A 22,451-nucleotide genomic window follows, 5' to 3' on the forward strand; every position below is an offset into this window, starting at 1 on the left:
TTGCATACCCATGTTTATTGCTGGTCTACTCATAATAGAAAGGAAATGGAATCAGCCTGGTTATCCATCAACAGACGAACAATGAAATAGGTGGACATTTAAAACAATGGATTCAAAATATTATCTAAAATATACTAATTATTAAATTGAATTTGTAAACATTTTAATAACATGTCTTCAAAACCTGATATAAAAGCTAGTATAGGAATGCCAGAAGAGGGCAGTATTGTGCAATCACAGGTATCAAACATATGAACTATGTCCATTGTTCCTGAAAGGTTAAGTAAGGAAGAAAAGAATTTAGTGTTATGATGTCATTCAGGGTTAGGATTAGGTCAAAGGCAGCTTAGGCAACAGGATAATGAAACACTTTGGCAGCTGTGGAATGACACAGCCCTGAACATCTCAAAAACTGAATATAGTCTATCATTTCAAGAATCTTGGTTTTGAAAGGTAGAAGAGAATCAGAGGATCTGCGAAGTAATGTGTAAAAAGAGTAATTACCCCTCAAATGTGCTACAGATATTCAAAGAATGATGTATTAAACAGCCCTAATCTTTTAATACTGCAATATGGTTTGATACCTTCACCTTTACAAGTAAGGTCATGACAACAAGACTGTGGGGGTTAAATAATTCCCTCAAGAATCACTGTAAAGTGGCCAAACGGTGAACCAAGGGAGAGAAACTGACTTAAAATACAAGAGAGAAAACAGATCATAGGATGGATTGAGATCCCTGAGAGGAAGGAAGTGAAGGTTTCCAGAGCACAACAGGTAGAAACAACCTTGTACAAGATGAAGTTTCCAAAGAATATAAAGAACATTTGTAGGGAGTTGGAAGCTAACTAAGTTGGTTTCTATAAACCGGTTTCCACTTCTATGAAGGGAAAACAAATATTTATTCTAAGAGTGAAATGGGGGAAAGCCTGTAGTGATAAAGGCATGGTAGGAGTTTGAATTGTTCATTGAAATAAGCGATCGAGTATATTCACATATTTGTTTTCTTTTTAGGAAACAATCAAAACAAAAAGCCCTGAAGGTTTTAATTGTATAAAAACCCCAATAACCCTGAAAATAAAAAGCACTAAAATAATACAGGTATCATTAAGTATGGAAATGCCATATTAAGTATAAACTATACAGTCAGAGCAATATTTTTAGAAAAAATATTAATAGGTTAAATAAGGAGTGAATATACACTTGTGATGAGTAACTGATACCAAGAATTAATAATATGGTTTAAAGACCAAAGCAGATTTTGGTGAAATATCTATTGTAAAAGAATTCTTACTTCACTTCCACCTCTATGTAAACCAGAAGGCAAGAAAACATCAAAAGACAAAGTTCTGAAATTTCATCATCAATTAATAACAAAGTATCCATGGTTTTCAAATGACACACCATGTATAATGTGTGCGTCTGCTGCACAATCTGGACACAAGGGAGGGTTCTAAGGCTTTTATTTAGTCAGCAAGAATAAAGATTTCTCTAGATGGCAATGAAAGATCTACCCAAAGATTCCTTTGCGGTTTGTATGTTCAGGCCAAGGTAAAAATAAAGATCTAATTTAACAACGCTTATAAGTAAGGGAGGACCATCTTAAGGAAAAATTATGTCTATCTTACTTTTTTTTGCCTACTCTGTAGGCTTCTAGCTGAATAACACTGCCAGAGGTGAAATAGGGTGAAGGTTAGAGTAAGAATTAACTGTTACATTTCTGTATGGAGAACCTACGATAAAAAGACATTAAACTAGGAACTAAAATGGTTACCAGCAAGGATATGGACAAAAGGGAACCCTTTGATACTGTGAAGTGAATGTAAATTAGAACAGCTATTATGCAAAAGACACGCAGGTTTCTAAAAAAGTACTACTATATGATTCAGCATATCCATGCTTCTGGATATACATACATACATACATACATACATACCATACAGACACACACACACACACTCACACTAACATACACACATACAAAGAAAATGAATTTGTTACAGAGATACTTGAACTCTTAAGCTCACTGCAGCATTATTCACAATAGCAAAGAAGCTGAAAATGTAGCTTAACATTTTACAAATGCTCAGTGGTATACAAAGCCTTGGATTTGTTTCTCAGCACCAGAAAAAAAAAAAAAAACCAAACCCTCAAAACTATGTTCCTGTCTTACACAATAACAATGATATGGAACCAACTTTAGTGTTCATCAACGGATAAGGAAAATGTGGGTTATGAACAACAGAATAACATTCAGTCTTAAAAAAACAAGGAAATTCTGTCAGATGTGACATCATGGATAAATCTTGAGGACATTATACAGTAAAATAAGCCAGGTAAAAAAAAGATAAATGCTTCTTGTGGAATCTGAAAAAAAATCAAACTTGCAGAAACAGAGATGAGAATAGTGGTTTTCACAGGTGAGGAGAAGGATGAGAAGATGCTGGTCAAATGGTACAGTTACAGGTACAGAAAGGATAGATGTTTTCTGGAGTCACTGTATAGCATGGTGACTGTAGGAAATAATAATGAGTTATAAACTTGAAAACTATTGAGATCTTAAATGTTTTCACTACAAACAAACAAACAAAAACCCTAAATAACCACATGAAGAGAGGACTTACACTGACTGTGGTAATTACTTTAGAATACATAGTTACAAAATATCATGTAGTTCATAAACATTTACAGCACAATTTTTTAAAATTTTATTTTATGTGCATTAGTGTGAAGGTGTCAGATCCTTTGAAATTGGCAGTATAGACAATTTTGAGTCTGCCATGTGTGTTCTGGGAATTGAACTCAGGTCCTTTGGAAGAGCAGACAGTACTCTTAATCACTGAGCCATCTCTCCAGTCTCTACAGCACAATTTTTTTTTTTTTTTTTTTGACATTTGCTCAACCATGTTTGTAGCAGCTTTATTCGTAATAGCCAGAACCTGGAAACAACCCAGGTGTCCCTCAACAGAGGAATGGATACAGAAATTATTTTACATGTACACAGTGGAATATTACTCAGCAACTAAAAACAAGGAAATCATGAACTTTGCAGGCAAATGGTGGGATCTAGAAAAGATCATCCTGAGCACAATTTTTATGCTCAATTACATTTCAGTAAATCTGGAGAAAACCAAAAAAGTAAATGAAGGATGAGACAAAGAATTGAGAAATTCTAGTAAAAGCATCCAACTGTGGAAATTCCTGTTCCAGGATAAATTATGTGATGAGCTTTATGCTAGATAACAAAGCAACGCACTCAAAAAGCTGCTGACTGAAAAACACACCATGACATCAGCACGGCTCCTGCATGTGGATGATGCTACCAAGACATAACTTAAAGACACTGAAGATAGTATTGATAATTTGTAGTTAATAATTTAATATATATTATGTAGGAAGAATTTTAAATATTACATTGGTTTAAATATTATATGTTTTTAAGTGAATTTTTAGCAACAGTACAGACTGATGGGAAAATAAGAAGGTGCAAATATTTGATACTTTAGAGCTTTCAAAAAAACTTGGAAGGTGATTCAGGAGTAGTTACTGAAAAGTTCTATGATGAAGCAACACCCATAGAATTAATAAAAATAAAATACAAATAAACAGAAAACATAAAAAAGCAATTTTAATGATAATTTTCAACAAATAAAGAACTGAAAATTAATATGAGGCAGTTATAGAACAATCACTTTACCACTAAACAGGGCTGAGAATGCAGCTCAGCTGCAGTATGTTTTCTAGAATCTACAGGGCCCTGGGTTCAACTCCCAACACTGACCAAATGAAAAACAAAGAAAAAGATGAACTTGTACCTCTGGAACTGAAGCTTCCATCAGAGACAGTGGAGGAGGAACACAGCCACCATCTTGTGCAATTTCTACTGGTTGATAGATAACCTCAGAAGGTTGCAGATACAAGAATGGAGCAGAAGATGCAGGGGACTAAAACAAAATGATCCTTGTTATTGAAGTATGATTATTTATGTCTGTTACGCTAAACTGACTTCCCCTAAAATGAAAAATATTATATGTTGAATCATTCCTAAAATTATTTTTCAGGGATAGCACAGAATTGTCTTAGAAACAGACTAGGAGATCTAAGTTGTCAGTTACATAAATATTATTTAGGGTATAATTATTATTATAGATATCATTAATGGTAAGTACTTCATGTTTATCTTGCCTTAAAACCTCATAATAAATAGATAATTGAGATATAGTAATATCATCATTAAAAGTTATAGTAATAGCCCTATCATATTTAAATTATGTCTACTTTTAACTTTGTGACTTCACATAGGTGTAAGAAAATACCACTAACTAATATTTTTTGGTGGAGTACTATTTCTTAGGAAAAAAAAATGGAAAATAGAATACACATTGAACAGCTTTGAAATTTCAAATTTTAGAGTATTTTGGATTAGAAGGTGTTCAATCAATAATAGCTAAGTAAGTATCATCAGATTTCAAAATATTAAACCAGTTTTTGGTTTTAATCATTTCACATAGTAGATACCCAAGCGGTTCTTATTTAGGAGCATGAGACAAACTAAAGCAAAATCTGAAGTTAAGCTAGAAAAATGCCAGCAAAAACAAAAGAATGGGTTTTTTTGTTTGTTTGTTTAGATAGCATGCCTTTATGAAATGTTTTCCACCAATATGATCTCATTTTACCTTCCCAAAAATCATGAACGAAAACTTAGGTTATAACATCACTGCATCCATTTTACAAATGAAGGAATGAGAATGTAGGAATTAAAGAAATCACAGTTAGGCAGGTCGTGGTGGCCATGCCTTTAATCTCAGCACTCTGGGAGGCAGAGGCAGGTGGATCTCTGTGAGTTCAAGGCCAGCCTGCTTAACAAAGAGAGTCCAGAAGAGCCAAGGCTACACAGAGAAACCTTGTCTTGAAAAACAAAACAAAACGACATTGCAGTTAATAAATAAAAGAGAAAGGTTGTAAACTTAGTTATCTTTACTTTTGTTTTCAGGGATTCTTTCTTTCTTTCTTTTTTGAGATAGGGTTTCTCTGTGTAGCCCTGGCTGCCCTGGACTCTATTTGTGAGGCAGGCTGGCCTCAAACTCACAGAGATCCACTGCCTCTACCTCCTGAGTGCTGGGATTAGCGCAAGCACCCCCTGGTGTTTTCAGGGATTAACAAAAATACAGTGAAAAGAAAGATTTGAAATTAGGCACTAAAGGTTGAAATATTTACCTGGGGAACCCCCCACTGCCACTGCCCTGGTAGACACTGTGCTGGGGCCTAAAATGAAAAATATCAAACACACATATCAGTTACAAACAAGGGTTAACAACAGACATTTCCACTCAAAAGAATGAAGCTGACCTTTTCAGGCATAAACAAAACTTAACACAGAAGCTAAAACACAAAAGCTAAACACAAGCTAAAATAAAAATTTTGGAAGAACTAGAATATGAAGGTGGAAACCTTTGTGACTTTGAATTAGGAAATGCTTTAAAAGTTATGCTTAAAAAAAAAGTTATGCTTAACAAATACACATAGCGAAGAAACTAACACTAACAAAAGTTTATCAACAGGACCTCATCAAAGCTTCTTCAGACTTGAAGGCTATGAAGAATACCAACAAGGAAGGGGTATATGATGTGGGAGAGTACCTACAAATCATATACTTGAAAAGGAAACTATCAATATATGAAAACTTTTTTTTTATGTGCAATACTGATGATTCAAAACAGGACCTCACAAATACTTTGCAAGCATGAAAGAGCCATATACTCCAAGGCCCCAAAGAATATAAAAAACCTGTTTTTTTTGTTTTTTTTTAAAGGACAGAAATAAGGAATCCCTTTTGTTTTTTTTTTTTTTTTTTAGCTTATCATAAAGAGGCATTGAGAGACACAATGGAATGGGACTTTCTTCTCACTTACATATAGTGAACCAGTTTTGAAATTGAAGGATTGCACTGGCAGAGAAGAGGAGGTTGTTATTCTCTGGAGTGGGTTTTACCATAGACTTGCAATGCTCAACTTTTCTATTTTTGAATGTTAACTTAAAATGATCTGTTTGAACAAGATGACACTTAATGTCCTTTCTGGTCTATAATTCTATGAACATATGAGAGTTTTCCTCCAGGGGACCTTTAAGTATGCATTACCTGTACAAATTAAGGTGTTTCATTCTGGTACTTTCATACAGGCATGTAATGTTCTTTAACATAATTACCCTATACTCTCTATCTCACGTTATTTTTTTTTTCCTTTTTCTAAACACTTATTTCTTTTAAGCATCTGAGATAAAATATGCTTTTTCTTTTATTTGCTTTTGTGGGTGTGGATTATTTCATTAACATGATGATTTTCTGTTCCATTCAGTTTCTGCAAAGAACATAATTTCCTTTTTCTTTATACTGGAGTAAAATTCCAGTATGTATGTATGTATGTATGTATGTATGTATGTATACACACATATAAAATATATATGCTGCATTTTCCTTACCTGTTGATTGACTTCTAGACAAATTCCATATAATGGTGTGGCACAGCCGAGTCACAAGGTAGTTGTTTTTAGAAGTTCCATACTGGTTTCCATGGTGGGTACACTAAATACACAGCCTCACCAGCAGTAAAAAAGGGTTCCTTTCCTCTACAGTTTCCAGAATTATTTGTTGCTTTTTTGATGGTAGACACTGTGTGGTGAATCTCACTGTAGTTTTCATTTGTATTTTCCTGATGGTTACATCTGAACATGTTGGTTCATCTTTTTATTGACTATTTGTACTTTTTCATATGAGAAGTGTCAGTTTATTTCTACCACTCATTTATTGATCAGATTGTTTTTTATTTTTTAAGGTAAACACACAAACTTTTTAAAAGATTTATTATACAACATTCTGCCTGCATGTGTGCCTGCAGATCAGAAGAGGGCACCAGATTTCATTATAGATGGTTGTGAGCCACCATGTGGTTGCTGGGAATTGAACTCAGGACCTTAAGAAGAACAGCTAGTGCTCTTAACCTCTGAGCCATCTCTCCAGCCCTGTCATTTACATTTTAAATATTAGTTTCCTCCTTGATTTATTTTTTTAGTTAATCCATTTCAGTATTCTGTGTTGATATCCAGTTTCCTTTGTACCACTTATTAAAGAGGCTGTGTTTTTCCAATGTCAAGACTCAGATGAATGCAGCTGCTTGGGCTTATTTCTAGCCCTCCTCAGTCTATCCCACTGGTTTGTGTGCTGCTTTTCTGCCAAAATCATAATATTCCTGTTAGTAGGGTTTCATAACATAGAGTAAGGATTGGAGGAGTCCTGCATTGCTCCTTTTACTCAGATTGCTGTGACTACTTGGAGCATTTTGTATTTCATAGGATTCTAGTGTTTCCTTTTCTGTATTTGTGAAGAATGTCACTAGAAATCACGTTGAGTCTGTAAATCCTGTTTGGTAATAGCTATTTCAGCAGTATTAATTCTGTTGATTCATGAATGTTATGCAGTTATTTCCTCTGAATTCAAACACTGCCTCCTAGAGGGAGAAGGAAGATTCACATGACTTAGCATATTAACAAAACTTACAAAATTCAGGAAGCTCACAAAACTCACTGAACCAGGAGCTCAGAAATTTATTACCCTGGAGTCTCCCAAGGAAGATCAAAAAGCAGTAAAAATTGCTGCAGAAGAGGACTCTTTTTAATGGTGCTACCTGCAAATTGTTTAGGGAATTGCAATAATGAAGCTTTTGTGTTATCTTTCATCTTGGGGTGAACCTTTTAGTGATGCAGTTGCCTTTGAGTCATGCATGCCCTTGATAGTAATCTTTACCCATGCTTATATAAGTTACTCCATTAAACTCATGGGCTCACCAAGCCAGACTTGGGTAGAAAGGTTTCTGTGGTCTATTTTAGGCACCCTACCTGGGGTTAACAGGAGTTTGTCCACTTCTTCACAAGAAAAGTCACACAACATGATTGGCACCTGAATAGGGACCTGACAGAAATAGAGATGAGTTGGACAGGAGCAATTACATGCCGTTGCAATGGGTGACACATGCAACTGATCTGAGAGAGGAGCATCCGCAGGGGCAACCCCAACATGGCTGTCTTTCCTCATGTGGGACGGGATGGTATGCCTCCTGGCTGTAGTGGTACCAATAGTCCCTGCTGTTGGCAATAAGATTTAGCTAAGAGTAGGTCATTCTTTTTAAAAATATTTTTATTATTTAAAACATTTTTTTCATTTAAATATGTTTTAAGCATATTCCTCTTCCCTAGGTCCTTCCAGATCTTCTCTCACTCCTGACATGGGCAACTTTAAGTTTTCTCAAAAAATAACAACAAAACCAATGTAACAACTCTTCCAAACTGAGAAAACAAAAACTACACCCAGAATAAAGAAAAAAGAGAACAGTCACCAATCTGTAACCAAATAAAAGTACCACCTCTCCCCTGCCAAAAAAAAAAAAAAAAAAAAAAAAAAAAAAGGTGCAGAGTCCATGAAATGTTGGTCAACTACTCTTGAACATAAGGCTTGATATACCATAAGTGTTTGATATACCTAGTGTCACTCAACTGGAGAAAACTGATTTCCCTTCTCCCAGCAGATAGAAGTGAAAGTTCAGTTGTTAACCTTTATTCTAGTGACTAGGCATTCTTTTGTTCATTTAAAAATATAACAAAATAAAATAGAATAATATAAAACAAAAACTATCACATTGAAGTTGGACAGGACAAAGCAGCAGAAGGAAAAGAGCCCAAGAGAAGGCAGAAGAGTTAGAGGCCCACTTTTTCACAAACTTAGGAGTCCCATAAAAACACTAAAGTCGTAACATACAGGCAGAGGATTATAGACCCATGCAAGCCCTGTGCATGCTACTTCAGTCTCTTGAGTTCATATGAGCTTTGCTAATGTTGATTTAGAGGGCCTTGTTCTCTTGGTGACCTCCATGCCCTCTGGCTCTTACACTTTCATTTAGGGCTGATTGTTCCAAGGTCTCTGACTCAAAAAGTAGGTCATTCTTACGGATAATCTCAGGGTACCCACCTTCCTCCATGTGGTATGAGGTGGTATGCCACCTTAATTAATGGGGTCTGCTACAAGGACATGAATACTCCCAAAATGTCTAATGAGGTAGTGACTATATTTCAGCTCCCAAGTGTAACATGTATAGAATGGAATCACAAGAAGGCAGAGGTAGCTTCCTTGTGATGGATGATAAGAATTTGCCTAACAGAGGAATTATGACTGTGAAGAAACATGTGAATGGCATTTTCTGCACCAGCCTCTGCTTTGGCAGGAAAAATGAAAAAAATAGAAGATGAGATTGAGGTTTTGGCTTGCTATTTCTTGAGAGAGCTAGAGCTAGAGACAGAGAGACAGACAGGCAGATAAAACAAGAACACAAACTCTGTTAAAGAGTTCGTCCTGGGATCCAAAACTTGGAACTCCTGGGAATAATCTGAGATTCTTACCTTAGCTTGTGAGGTTGTGGGACAGGGGGTGTACGGAATCAATCTGAGTGCTGTGGAAGCAGAGACAACTGAGCAACATTACTTACTCATGTTTCTTAAAACAAAGGTCACATAATTTGAAGCACTATGTGACATAAAACTACCAATAGATTGGCTCATACAAGTTATTAGGGATACTTGGTTATTGTTGGCTATGGTCTCTGTGAATATCATGGACTATAAAATACTGGAATGACAAGAATTACAAAAGGAAATGGACATGCCAGCAGTATTGAATCAGGAGTATCTCATGATTAAGATGCAGGATGGGCCATGGAGAATAAGTGTGGGTCATAGAGAGGTAGGTGGCACAGTGTAGCCCACTCTAAGAATGTACTTCTTTATTTATGTATGGGTGTTTTGTCTGCATGTATATCTGTGCACCACATATCATGTGTGTGTAGTGCCCACAGAAGCCAGAAGAAGATGGCTTTGGATCCTCTGGGACTCAACTTAGGGAGTTATAAGCTGCCATGTGGGTGCTGGGAACTGAACTCTGGTCCCCTGGAAAAGCAGCCAGTGCTCTTAACCACTGAGCCATCTCTGTAGCCTTTTGTGTTATATTTGACCTTACTAATATTTTCGAAATTTTATTATTTAAAACAAATATTAAATTTAAATACATTTTGATCATATCCTTCCCCTTCCAAGTCCTTCCAGATACTCTCTCTTTCCCTACACACATAAAAAAAATCTTTGGAGTCCATTTTAAGTTGGTCAACTCCTCCTGTACATGTGGCTGATATGTCTGGTGTTCCTCTATGGGAAAGAACTGACTTTTCTCCCTGCAGCAGGTGTAAACGGCAGCTCAGCTGTCAGCCTTTACCCTCGTGGCTAGGTTTTCATTATTCACTTGTTCAGCGGCATCTCCTCTTTCAGCTGATCAGGGCCAGGGAGTAGTGCTGCCCCGCAACGGTATGGGTCTTCCCACATCAAGTAACAACCAGAACATTTGTCTGCAGAAACACCTATAGGCCACGATTTAGACAATTGTTCACTAAGGCTCTTTCCAGGTTATTCCAGGTTGTGTCATGTTGACAGCTAACACTAATCCATACACCCACTTTCGGTATATCTGGAGGTACAGTAAATGGCTGAGGAGTTCACTCACAGGACCCCAGAGTGGACCTATCATTATTCTGCTAAGTGAACATCATATCAAACTGCCTTCCAATTTCTTTCTACATACAGATTAGTTCAGCTCTGATTTTTTTTTTTTTTTTTTTTTTTTTGGCGCTGGGCAGTGGTTAACAGAGAAACTCACAACTGATTCAAGTGCAGAGAATGAGTCTCAGTAGCATGCTCACATACAAATGGGACATCTGTATCTATCCCCTTCCAAGGCTCAGAGACTATCACAGAAGAAGGGTATGAAAAGCTTCTAAGAGCCAGAGGTTGGAATGACTGGGGCAAAACGGTCTCCTGGATGTGACAGGACCACTGGCACTCATGAATTCACAGCAGCTGTGGTTGTCACAAGAGTAAGCCAGTCAACATTGCAGCATGGAGTTGGGAGGAGCTCAGGAGAGGAGCTTTTGAGAGTCCATGGCTTCTGGGGGACAGAGAGCCTTTTTATCGTTAAGTGTATGGCTCCTAGTAGATCGTCCACATGCCAGTGGATGGTTCCACATCCATGGGTAAATAAACAGCACAAATATGACTCAGTGGGTTAAGGGCGGGGGGGAAGGTGGAAGAAGAGAACACAAATTAAGGAGGTGGCAGGGATAAAGGGGTTGGGGTATGTATATGAGAAGAGATGAGGGGTGAGGGGAATATGATTAAAATACAATGCATAAAAATTTCAAAGAATTAATAACAATACATTTATTAAAAATAGCAATTGCCCTTCTTTTTTATTGCTATGGTTTGTAATTTGGTCATTCCCTGTATGTTCTGTTTGTACTTTTAAATTTGTCTATATTGTCTTCAAGTTCTGATATTATGTTTCACTACATTCAACCTGCTATGAGGGTTCAAGTAAACTTTCATTTGAATTATTGAGCCTTTAATTTTTGAAATTTTAATTGATTTTCCTTCTTTGTTTCATTCAATTCTTCTTTCATAGTCTTCATTGGTATCTTTATTTCATTCGTCATTTCTAATCTTTGAGTTCACTCAGTGTTTATGTCTTTGATTTTATTGATCATTATTAAAAATGTGTATGTGTGCCTACTTGCTTCTATGTACACATGTGTGAACTGCCTGTGGAGGCCAGAAGGAAGCATTGACTCTCCTGGAACTGGAGTTACAGGTAGGGTTGAGCTACCCAAAGTGGTTAACAGGAACTGAACCCAGATCATTTGTAAAAGAAGCAGGTGCTTTTAACTGCTAAGACATCACTCCAGCTCCTCACTGATCAGTCTTTTTTTGTTTTTTGAGACAGGGTTTCTCTGTATAGCATTGGCTGTCCTGGACTCACTTTGTAGACCAGGCTGGCCTGGAACTCACAAAGATCTGCGCCTGCTGGGATTACAGGTGTGCACCACTGCTCCTGGTTTCATTATCAGTCTTTAATCTTTCCTTTGAATTCATTATTTAAGATGCCATTCATTTGACTATCATTAGAATCCATTACTGTGGAGTGTTCAACTTTTGGAGGAGCCATTTTGCCATGCTTCTTTGGATGTCTTATGCGCCTTTATTGGGATTTGTGAATATGTGGCCAAGTCATTGGCTGGAGGTTTTAATTTTCTGTATCCTTTCTGTTGAGATACTTAGAATGTTCATGTATGATTAGTCTGTGGCTAATCATACATAAGAACTGAGGTGAAGTTTCTCACACCTGTGCTAGGAAAGTGGCTCAGTAAACAAGCACTTACCTCATGTACCTACTAATTAAGTCATGTATCATCTGCTTTGAAGAACAGAAACTGATAAAACCATCAATCTTCACCTTTAATTTATAATTAGTGTCAAACATAAAGTCAGACGAAAAAGTATAAAATTAAATTATAGTAAAGTTTATAAAATTACATTTGAAATGTCAAGTGAGCCATATCAATAATTAATTAATTAAGGAGCTGGACTCAGATATAAGCAAACCCCAACTTTATTCTTTCTCACTTTTAGTACTTTAACAGCACTATGTTGTTTTTTTTCTTGTCCTTGGATTTATTTCACTGAGGGCAGATTACTGTTTTGGAGTTTGGCTGATTCCAAATACCAGCTGTATGGTACGAAACCTTACTATGTTTTTTGATGATATTGTTAGGAACTTCTGACCATAGGTCACATTCTCTTTGCACAAATCCTTAACTGGTCATCCATAAGTTTTTTGGGAAGAGTTTTCTTCTTTCAGGTTCACAAGTTGCTTTGAGGAAACATGAGCCTTTGTTCCAATAGGTTCCCACTACAGAATTCTTCCCGGGCTCCATCAACACGCTCTTTTGACGTTTCTTAGAAGATCAAGGCCCAAAGTACCAACATCCCCAAGGACTCAGAAGATAGATTCTAAATTCCTGTAGTCATTCTCTGAGGTCCTTGGTTGAAGAGACATGGAAATGCCATAATCCTAACAGATCTTTGATACTATTCTCCCATAATCTTAGATTCCTTTTACATGTGATACAGGTGGGTAGCAAACTAAGAGTTTCAGAAGTGGTTTCACAATATTTGGCCGGTTATTTTAAATGATGTGGTGGCCTAATGATCTGCCTTTAGAGTCTCAGCTGAACGTCCATGGTGGTTCAGAAAAAGTCACTCTATAAATATATTTTAAATAAATGCCATTAATTTACTTTCATTTTTTGTTAGTGGACAAAATATCTTAGTTTATTAGCATAATACAATTAGAAATAAGATTAATTAAAATGTAATTAAAAAGTAAGTCTAACAATAGGGGAAAGGAGGGATAGTTCGGTGGTTACGAGCACTTTCTTCTCCTTCAGACGTTTCATTTCCAGGACCCACATAGTGGCTCACAACTGTCGGTAACTGTCCAGGTCCAGGGGATCTGATTTCCCTTTTTTGGCCTCTAAGGGCACGGATGAACACATGTGGTACACATAAATTCATGCAAAACACTCAGACATAGAATAATATAACTGAAAATCTAATAGGAAAGGATTATAAACAATGAATTACAACTATTTCTTTTTCTTTTGGGAGACAGGATCTCATATAGCTCAGACTGGCCTCCACTGTCTATATAGCCAAGAAGATTCTTGAACTTCTGAGCCACCTGTCTCCATCTCCCAAGTGCAGTGATTACATGTCTGGGTCCAACGCAGTGGTGTTGAGGATAGAAGCAGGGCTTCATGTGTACTAGGCAATCACTCTACCAACTGAGCAACATCCTCTGCCTTTTCTCTTCTCTTTCCTTTTGTTGACCTTTTTCCATGCCTCACCCCTCTTTCTCTTCCTTCTTTTCACATTATTAGCAATAAAATTCAGGGCCTAACATACGATAAGAAAGAATGCTATCGCTCAATTTTACCATAAACCTTCCACATTTCATATGAGTGTACTTTAAAAGTTCAAAAAGAAAAAATAGTAATAGTTTTTCTACTACTCCAGAAGTAAGAAAATGTGACTTTATATACCAATATTATAGATCACAGGTTGAAAAACTTGAAAAAAATTTAAAAAATGGTCTCACAATACATCATAGTTCTATTATTTCCAATTTCCCTTGATTAACTAAAGGAGGCTACCAGAATAGTTATTATATCACACTATATTGCTTATTTTAATATATACTGTATTAAATGTAATAACCACAAATTAAAAGTAACACAGAAAGCCTAGTGTCTATAGCTGACTTTGTGAATTACGGTTAAAGATTCTTTTTGTGGTGCTGGGAATGCAACTCAGAGCACTACAGATGCTATGAGAGCATTCTACCATTGAGCTACATCCCGGCCAATCAAAGAAGTCTTAGAATAAATTTTAAACAGGAAAGAACTGAATTTATTACGTTTGCTGAAAGGAAGTAAATAAATTCATTCTCTTTAAAAACTTAACTGCCTTTTCTGAATTAATCTCTGCATATAAAAAAATGAAATTTACCCGAAAATGACATAAAAATATTTGGACTTCTTAAAAAACTAATAAGCCTTGTTTTTCTTACATACTAACAAGCAAGCACTCTACCATTGAGCTACTTTCTTAGCAAAGATTGTATGCGTTCTATGTGTGTGCACACATGTGTGCTACAGGTTGACTTGTGGTAAGTATCTTTCTCTTGTTCTTAGTTTTTTGAGGCAGACTGGCCAGCAAGTGAGCTCAAGGACCTGGCTGTCTCTGTCCCTGTAACAATGGGGTTATGGCCACATGCTTAGGTCTTTGAGCAGTAGGAGTCTTCCCACTGAGCCATCTCCCCAGGTCCCTCAGTCCAGAGGTTCTAATGAACTCAGTGCTCACCTGGTAGTGATATGCAGGCTGTTGGTAAACCGGCTGAGCTACCATCACAGGAGAACTAGATATGGAACGTGACTGTGGGAAGAAACAAAATTTGTCTTAGGGAAAACTTTAAATAAAATTTTTATCTTGAATTATTACCTAAGCAAAGTTAACTTTTGGTTACTTATTAAAATATTGTTTTTCTTCCTTTTGTTGGTATTATTACTAACTTTATTGAAATCTACTTATTAAAGTCATTAGTTTTCCTATGTGGCTTCATTTCAACAGTAACACTAAAACCAACACCAGTGAAATTTCTTTAACTCTTGAAACTTACCACCTCCAAAAATTATGAAAATATAGGTCTATGAGAAAAAAACGGCACCCAAACAAGTGCCATGGCCTCTTTCTACTGCAGAAAGCAGAAATAGGTCATGTTTACAATAGTGGTTACCATCAAAAGAATAATCGTATGTTGTTTTTCCCACTGCTTAGAACCAACATTCTATTCTATTATTATATATTTAATTAAAGTAAAATATAATTATTTTTTGATGTACAATCAAATTATGTTGTTTTAGTAATTTTAGATTTAAATGAGTTAATCAAAACTTGTGATAGGTCTGTGTCTGAAAAAAATTAAAGTATTATTTATTAAAAGTGACTGAGTAAGCTTTCAAATAGATTACTTAAGACCAAATAATTAACAAAGAAGTAATTTATAGTTCAATATAGGTAAAATAAACTAATAATAGTGATTACAATTTAATTTCTAATTTGGGGTGTTGTATACTATTACTTCGTTTTAATGTTCACAGGCCCAAAGTCAAGAAAAAGAATCATAGTTTTGCACAATTCAGATTTGGCATGCGAATAAATTACAGCACAGAACAGATCAAAGCTAGAAAATAACAGTGTATTTTACTGTGATTAATTGGTTAAAGGAGGAAAAAATGACCATCTCACCAGATATAGAAAATACATTTAAAATTGACTTTTTATAATAAAAATTCTTAGCAAACAGAACAAAGAATAATATAGGAGAACACTTTTTTAACCATATTAAGTGATTCTGCCTCATTAAGGAACATCTGGCTCTGTCAGAACATATGCTTGACTGCCATAATTGTGGAGAAGCAATAAACACTTTTAGCCCTTTTACAATGCCCCGAATAATATAACAAGGAAATGATTTGGTCCCAGGTGGGACCAATGCTAAGATCTTGAAATTCAGGTTCACAGTGTCTTTTCCAAGCTAATGTTGAGGCCATCCAGGAAAGACCATCACTTAGAGCTGATCCTTGTAAGGATGCATGGGGGACTGAATATGTTTAATGTGACACAGACTCTACTGCATTTTTTGGAGTGGTGGTTTCAGGAGAGGTATGGGCTTTGACTCTCGGGGCCAGCTGGTGAAGATTACAGAGTATCAGATATAAGTAAGGTATTTAAAAAGTTATCGATGAATAACTCAAGTGACAACACAAGCTGGAGAGGTTGTGGAGAAAGGGGAACCCTCCTCCATTGCTGGTAGGAATGTAAACTTGTACAACCACTTTGGAAGTCAATCTGGCGCTTTCTCAGACAATCAGCAATAGTGCTTCCTCAAGATCCAGCTATACCACTCCTAGGCATATACCCAAAAGTTGCTCAAGTACACAACGAGGACATTTGCTCAACCATGTTTGTAGTAGCTTTATTTGTAATAGCCAGAACCTGGAAACAACCCAGATGTCCCTCAACGGAGGAATGGATACAGAAATTGTGGTACTTTTACACAATGAAATACTACTCAGCAATCAAAAACAAGGAAATCATGAAATTTGCAGGCAAATGGTGGGATTCTGAGTGAGGTATCCCAGAAGGAGAAAGACACATATGGTATATACTCACTCATATAGTCCTATAAGATATGATAAACATAATGAAATCTATACACCTAAAGAAGATAAACAAGAAAGAGGACCCGGGGTAAGATGATCAATCTTCACATAGAAAGACAAATGGGAGGTGCACTGGACATAGGAGAAAACAAGTAACAGGACAGGAGCCTACCGCAGAGGGCCCCTGAAAGACTCTACCTAGCAGTGTATCAAGCAGATACTAAGACTCATAACCAAACCTTCGGCAGAGTGCAGGGAATCATATGAAAGAAGGAGGAGTTTGTATGACGTGGAAAGGATATGAGCTCCACAAGGACCAAATATATCTGGGCACAGGGATCTTTTCTGAGACTGACATTCCACCAAGGACCATGTATGGATATAACCTAAAACCTTTGCTCGGATGAAGCCTGTGGTAGCTCAGTAACCAATTGGTTTCCTATAGTGAGGGGAACAGGGACTATTTCTGACAGGAACTCAATGACTGGCTCTTTGACCTTCCCACCCCCCAAGGGAGGAGCAGTCATGTTAGGCCACAGAGGAGGACTTTGCAGCCAGTACTGAAGATACCTGATAAAACAGGGTCAGATGAAAGGTGAGGAGGTCCTCCCCAATCAGTGGACTTGGAAAGGGGTGGGGAGGAGATGAGGGAGGGCTTGGGAGGGGATGAGGGAGCGGGGATACAGCTAGGATACAGAGTTAGTAAAATGTAACTAATAAAAAAAGTATCAACAAAGCAGCAAAACAAGTATCATAGAAAAAACTGCAATACCCTTGGAATTTTGGGTTGTGCTTTAAAGGCCCTACAATATCAAGAATTTAAACCTGAGGACCTAAGAAGCTAGAATTAATCCTAAAGAATATTTTTACATATACTACAGACTCCCATTTGATGTTAAGCTTGTCACATTAAGAATTCTGGCACCTGATGACGAGAATTTAGAAGTTGAAGATGAGTAAGGTCACTTCTTTTTTCCTGCTAGAATACCTGCTACTTTACCAAGTTTGCCATCGCAACCAGGACTATCATTATTCACTACCAGAATTTATTATTTACATTGTTTTCTATATAACAGTGAGGATAAAAATAAACTTCATACTACATATGAAGTTGATATTGCACAAAGTATTAAAATTTGTGCTAGGTTTTCTGAGGGTTTACACACGAAACCCACACATTTTAGTATTCACTATTATATTTTTGTGTATGTGTGTGTGGCCTGCATGTAACTGTGGAGGCCAGAGGTTGGTGTTGTGTGTCCTCCTTCTTTGAGCTCCCATTTTACTGAGTTAGGGTCTCTTGCTGAATCAAGAAGCTTGGTGATTGCAGTTAGTCTAGCATGCCAGCTTGTCCTATTGATCCTGTTCTTGCTGGTCAAGTGCTGTGATTGCAGGTCATCACTATGCCTGCCCAGCTTTTTTTTCTTAATTTTAATTTTTTATATTAATTACAGTTTATTCACTTTGTATCCCAGCTGTAGCCCCCTCCCTTATTCCTTCCCAACCCCACCTTCCCTCCCTCATCTCCTCCCATTCCCCTCCCCAGGTCTACTGATAGGGGAGGTCCTCTTCTCCTACCATCTGATTCTAGTCTATCAGGTCTCATCAGGACTGGCTGCATTGTCTTCCTCTGTGGCCTGGCAAGGCTGCTCCCCTTCTCAGGGGGAGGTTATTAAAGAGCCAGCCACTGAGTTCATGTCAGAGATAGTCCTTGTTCTCCTTACTAGGGAACCCACTTGGACACTGAGCTGCCCAGGGGTACATCTGAGCAGGGGTTCTAGGTTATCTCCATGAATGGTCCTTGGTTGGAGTATCAGTCTCTGTTGGTCTCCTTGTGGAGTTATTGTTCCCTCCAGGTCTTTCTATCTCCCCCTTCTTTCATAAGATTCCTTGCACTCTGCCCAAGGTTTGGTTATGAGTCTCAGCATCTGCTTGGATATACTGCTGGGTAGAGTCTTTCAAAGGCCTTTTGTGGTTAGTTCCTGTCCTCTTCCCTGTTTTCTTCCTCTTCTGATTTCTGTCCCGTTTGCCTTTCTGGGTGAGGATTGATCATCTTACCCAAGGTCCTCCGAACCTTAGCTTAGCTTCTTTAGGTGTAAAGATTTTAGTATGTTTATCCTATATTGTATGTCTAATATCCACTTATAAGTGAGTATATACCATGTCTGTCTTTCTGCTTCTGGGATACCTCACTCAGGATGATCTTTTCTAGTTCCCACCATTTGCCTGCAAATTTCACAATTTCCTTGTTTTTAATTGCTGAGTAGTATTTCATTGCGTAAATGTACCACAATTTCTACATCCATGCCTCAGTGGAGGGGCATCTGAGTTATTTCCCAGTTCTTGCTATTATGAATAAAGCTGCTACAAACATGGCTCAGTTGTGAAAATCAGCGTGAATTCAGGGCAAGTGCTTTATTCACTGTGCCATCTCCCCAGCCCACAAAAGAGTTACTGAGATTTACTATCTTAGTTATGTGTATAAAAGTGTGCCTGTGATTGTACCTGCAGAATGCAGAAAAATGTGTTGGATCTCCTGGAGGTGGAGTTACAGGAAGTTGTGAGCCACCCAACAAAGGTTCTTGGAACCAACTCATGTTTCCTGCAGAAGCAGTACCCACTCTTAACTGTTGATCCATTAACCCCCTGCCCTATTTCACTTTTAAATGAACAATGTATACCAAAAGGAACCACACTGCCTGAAGTCAAGAGTATAGATGAATGTATTACCAAATAATTCTTATCTTTGACATTCACTGGATTTAATTCCAAATGCTAAAATAATCTAGTCTATAGTAACTCTAGAAAATGAATTTATCTTAAATTAATTCACTCAACTCTTTTGTTAAATTAGCTGAAATTTATGCATTTTAAATTTAAAATACAAAGTATTAGGTTTCATCACTTCACTGTTCACACATTTCCTTTGGCTAATCCTCTTCTACCTTTCCACCTATCTTTGCTAGTCCCTTACATCCTCAGCAATCTCCTTTCTATTTTCTTATTGCAGTTTTTTTTTTATTGCTGTTTTCACTACCTTGCTTAAAACTTCTCTCTTTACATGGTCTCCTTTTTAGCATTATTATATACACTCACACTTATTCCCACACAAATACACAAATATATAAATTAGAAGCTAGGATACTTTTAAGAGAGAAAATATGGTATTTGTCTTTCTGAGTTTGGGTTACTTCCCATAATAATTTCTAAATTAGTCTATTTTTCTACAAATTTCACAACTTCCACTTTCCTTAAGCCTAAATGAATAGAACAGCAATAAACAAAATGTGCAAATAATCTCTGTGGTAGACTATAGTTAGCTCAGCTCTCAGCTCTGAGTTATAAATCTCCACACCACAAACTCATCGAAATGCAAAACTCACATTTCTCCATCTCATGTAAATATTCTAAAGTATTTGACAGCTCTCTGTACCCTGTGGAGTACTTGTACCTTTTTTTTTGATGCAACTAATGAAATGTAAAAATAATTCCTTAATGTAAATTATTAAAATATAGAAAAAGTGAAAAAAAATTCTCTTAAGCCACCTACATGCATTGACATCTCACTATATTATAAAGTCCTACAGTGATCCCTGAACTTATTTCTTTTCCTATAAAAGAGATTATAGTGTTATCATGTCACTATTGTACAAGAAATACTGCTACTGTAGTAATGAAGAGAAAAATATTGAAAAAAAACCAGAAAGAAATAAAGGTATACTAAATCATAAGTGAAAGTTTGGCAGGATTAGTGATACAATATAAACATATTAAATCAAAATAGATATTACTATTTGTCACAAACTATTAGGAAATACAATTTTTAAAAAATTATCCTTCATAAATGTAAAAACAACTGTAGAGTAGTTAAGAATCAACTAAACAGAGATGTGTCACCTTTATCAAAAAAGTAAAAATTTTTGATGGGTGAAAATAACTAAATAACATAACTAAATGAATGAATAGATTGTGTTTTATAAACAAAAAAAAGTAATCACACCCAAGAGGAGTAGATGGCAAGAAATAATCAAACTGAGGGCTGAAATAAATAAAATAGAAATAAAGAGAAAAATACCAACAATCAATGAAACAAAGAGGTTTGTTCTTCGAGAAAAATCAACAAAATAGACAAAACTTTATCCAAGCTAACTGAAAGGGAGATAAAGAATATCCAAACTAACAAAATCAGAAGTAAAAAAGGGGCCATAACAACAGACACTGAGGAAATCCAAAGAATCATTTAGGTCTTACTTAAAAAATCTGTACTCCATAAAATTGGAAAATTTAAAATAAGTGGACAATTTTCTTGATAGATACCACTTACCAAACTTAAATCAAGATCAGATAAACAATTTAAATAGATCTATAACTCCTAAGGAAATAGAAGCAGTCATTAAAAGTCCCCCTCACCCTCCAAAAGAGCCCAGCACCAGATGGTTTCAGCACAGAATTTTACTAGACTTTCAATGAGCTAATCCCAATACTCTTCAAATTATTTGAACATACTTTTACTCTAAGGTGGGGTCCATCTTTATCCATCAAATTATACCTAAATAAAATACAGGAAGCAATTACTTTTTGGTGAAGAGAGGAATGAGACTGTGGAAAGAAATATGAAGTCATATTAGTAAATCACAAAGTACACAAACACAAAAATCAACACAATGACCACCATAGTGTTTCAAAGTAGACACTAACACTCATAACCAAACCTTTGGCAGAGTACAGGGAATCATATGAAAGAAGGGGAGTTAGTATGATGGGGAAAGGATAGGAGCTCCACAAGGACCAAATATATCTGGGCACAGGGATCTTTTTTGAGACTGACATTGAACTAAGGACCATGTATGGATAAAGCCTAGAACCTCTGCTCGGATGTAGCCCGTGGTAGCTCAGTAACCAATTGGTTTCCCATAGTAAGGGGAACAAGGACTATTTTTAACAGGAACTCAATGGCTGGTCTTTGACCTCCCCACCCCCCAAGGGAAGAGCAGTCCTGTTAGGCCACAGAAGAGGACTTTGCAGCCAGTCCTGAAGATACCTGATAAAACAGGGTCAGATGAATGGGGAGGAGGTCCCCTCCATCAGTGGACTTGGAAAGGGGCAGGGTGGAGATGAGGGAGGGAGGGTGGGATTGGGAGGGAATAAGGGAGCGGGATACAGCTGGTATACAGAGTTAATAAAATGTAACGAATAAGAAAAAAATAAAATAAAATACATGAAAAAAATAAAAAAAAGAAAATAAAATTTGAAATAAATAAATAAAAAAGTTTTCAATAGCTTTTAAGATCAATGAGTGACCTTAAAGTCTTCAGTCAAAAGACTCTGGCTAGCTGAACATATCAAGAAATAAACTCCATCTATCAGAAATAAACTCCATCTATCTGCTATATACACAAAGCACATCTTAGCTTTAAAGATAGACACTACCTTAGAGTGAAAGTATGCCATTCCAGTCAAATAGGGCCGGATGCAAGCAAGTGTTGCTCTCCTAATATCTGAAAAATCACACTTCTAACTAAAATTACTTAGAAGAGATAAAAAAGGACACCACATTATAATCAAAGAGACAGGTAATCAAGAACACAATACGGTCTACAAAACGCTACCATCTGAGCCACATTAAAAAAATGTAATAATGATTTAAAGACACAGATTAACACGAACCTATTAACAGCAGGTAATTTTATTTTTCTGCTTTTCTTAATATCTGGTCATCTGCACACAAAATTAGTAATTAGTAA

General features: G+C 36.6%; 1 protein-coding gene across 1 annotated transcript in view; it reads right to left on the reverse strand.

The window, feature by feature from the left end:
- The window catches only part of Boll (boule homolog, RNA binding protein), a 109,299-nt gene that overhangs the window by 42,338 nt on the left and 44,510 nt on the right, over positions 1–22,451 (reverse strand). The window contains exons 7-9 of the mRNA XM_021642346.2: positions 14,846–14,917; positions 5,216–5,263; positions 3,814–3,942 (exon numbers count right to left, since the gene is read on the reverse strand). Coding sequence (XP_021498021.2) covers positions 3,814–3,942; positions 5,216–5,263; positions 14,846–14,917 — 249 coding nt within the window. The remainder of the gene's footprint in view (positions 1–3,813; positions 3,943–5,215; positions 5,264–14,845; positions 14,918–22,451) is intronic.

The sequence above is a fragment of the Meriones unguiculatus genome, chromosome 15 (genome assembly GCF_030254825.1).
Source record: "Meriones unguiculatus strain TT.TT164.6M chromosome 15, Bangor_MerUng_6.1, whole genome shotgun sequence".
Taxonomy (NCBI): Eukaryota; Metazoa; Chordata; class Mammalia; order Rodentia; family Muridae; genus Meriones; species Meriones unguiculatus.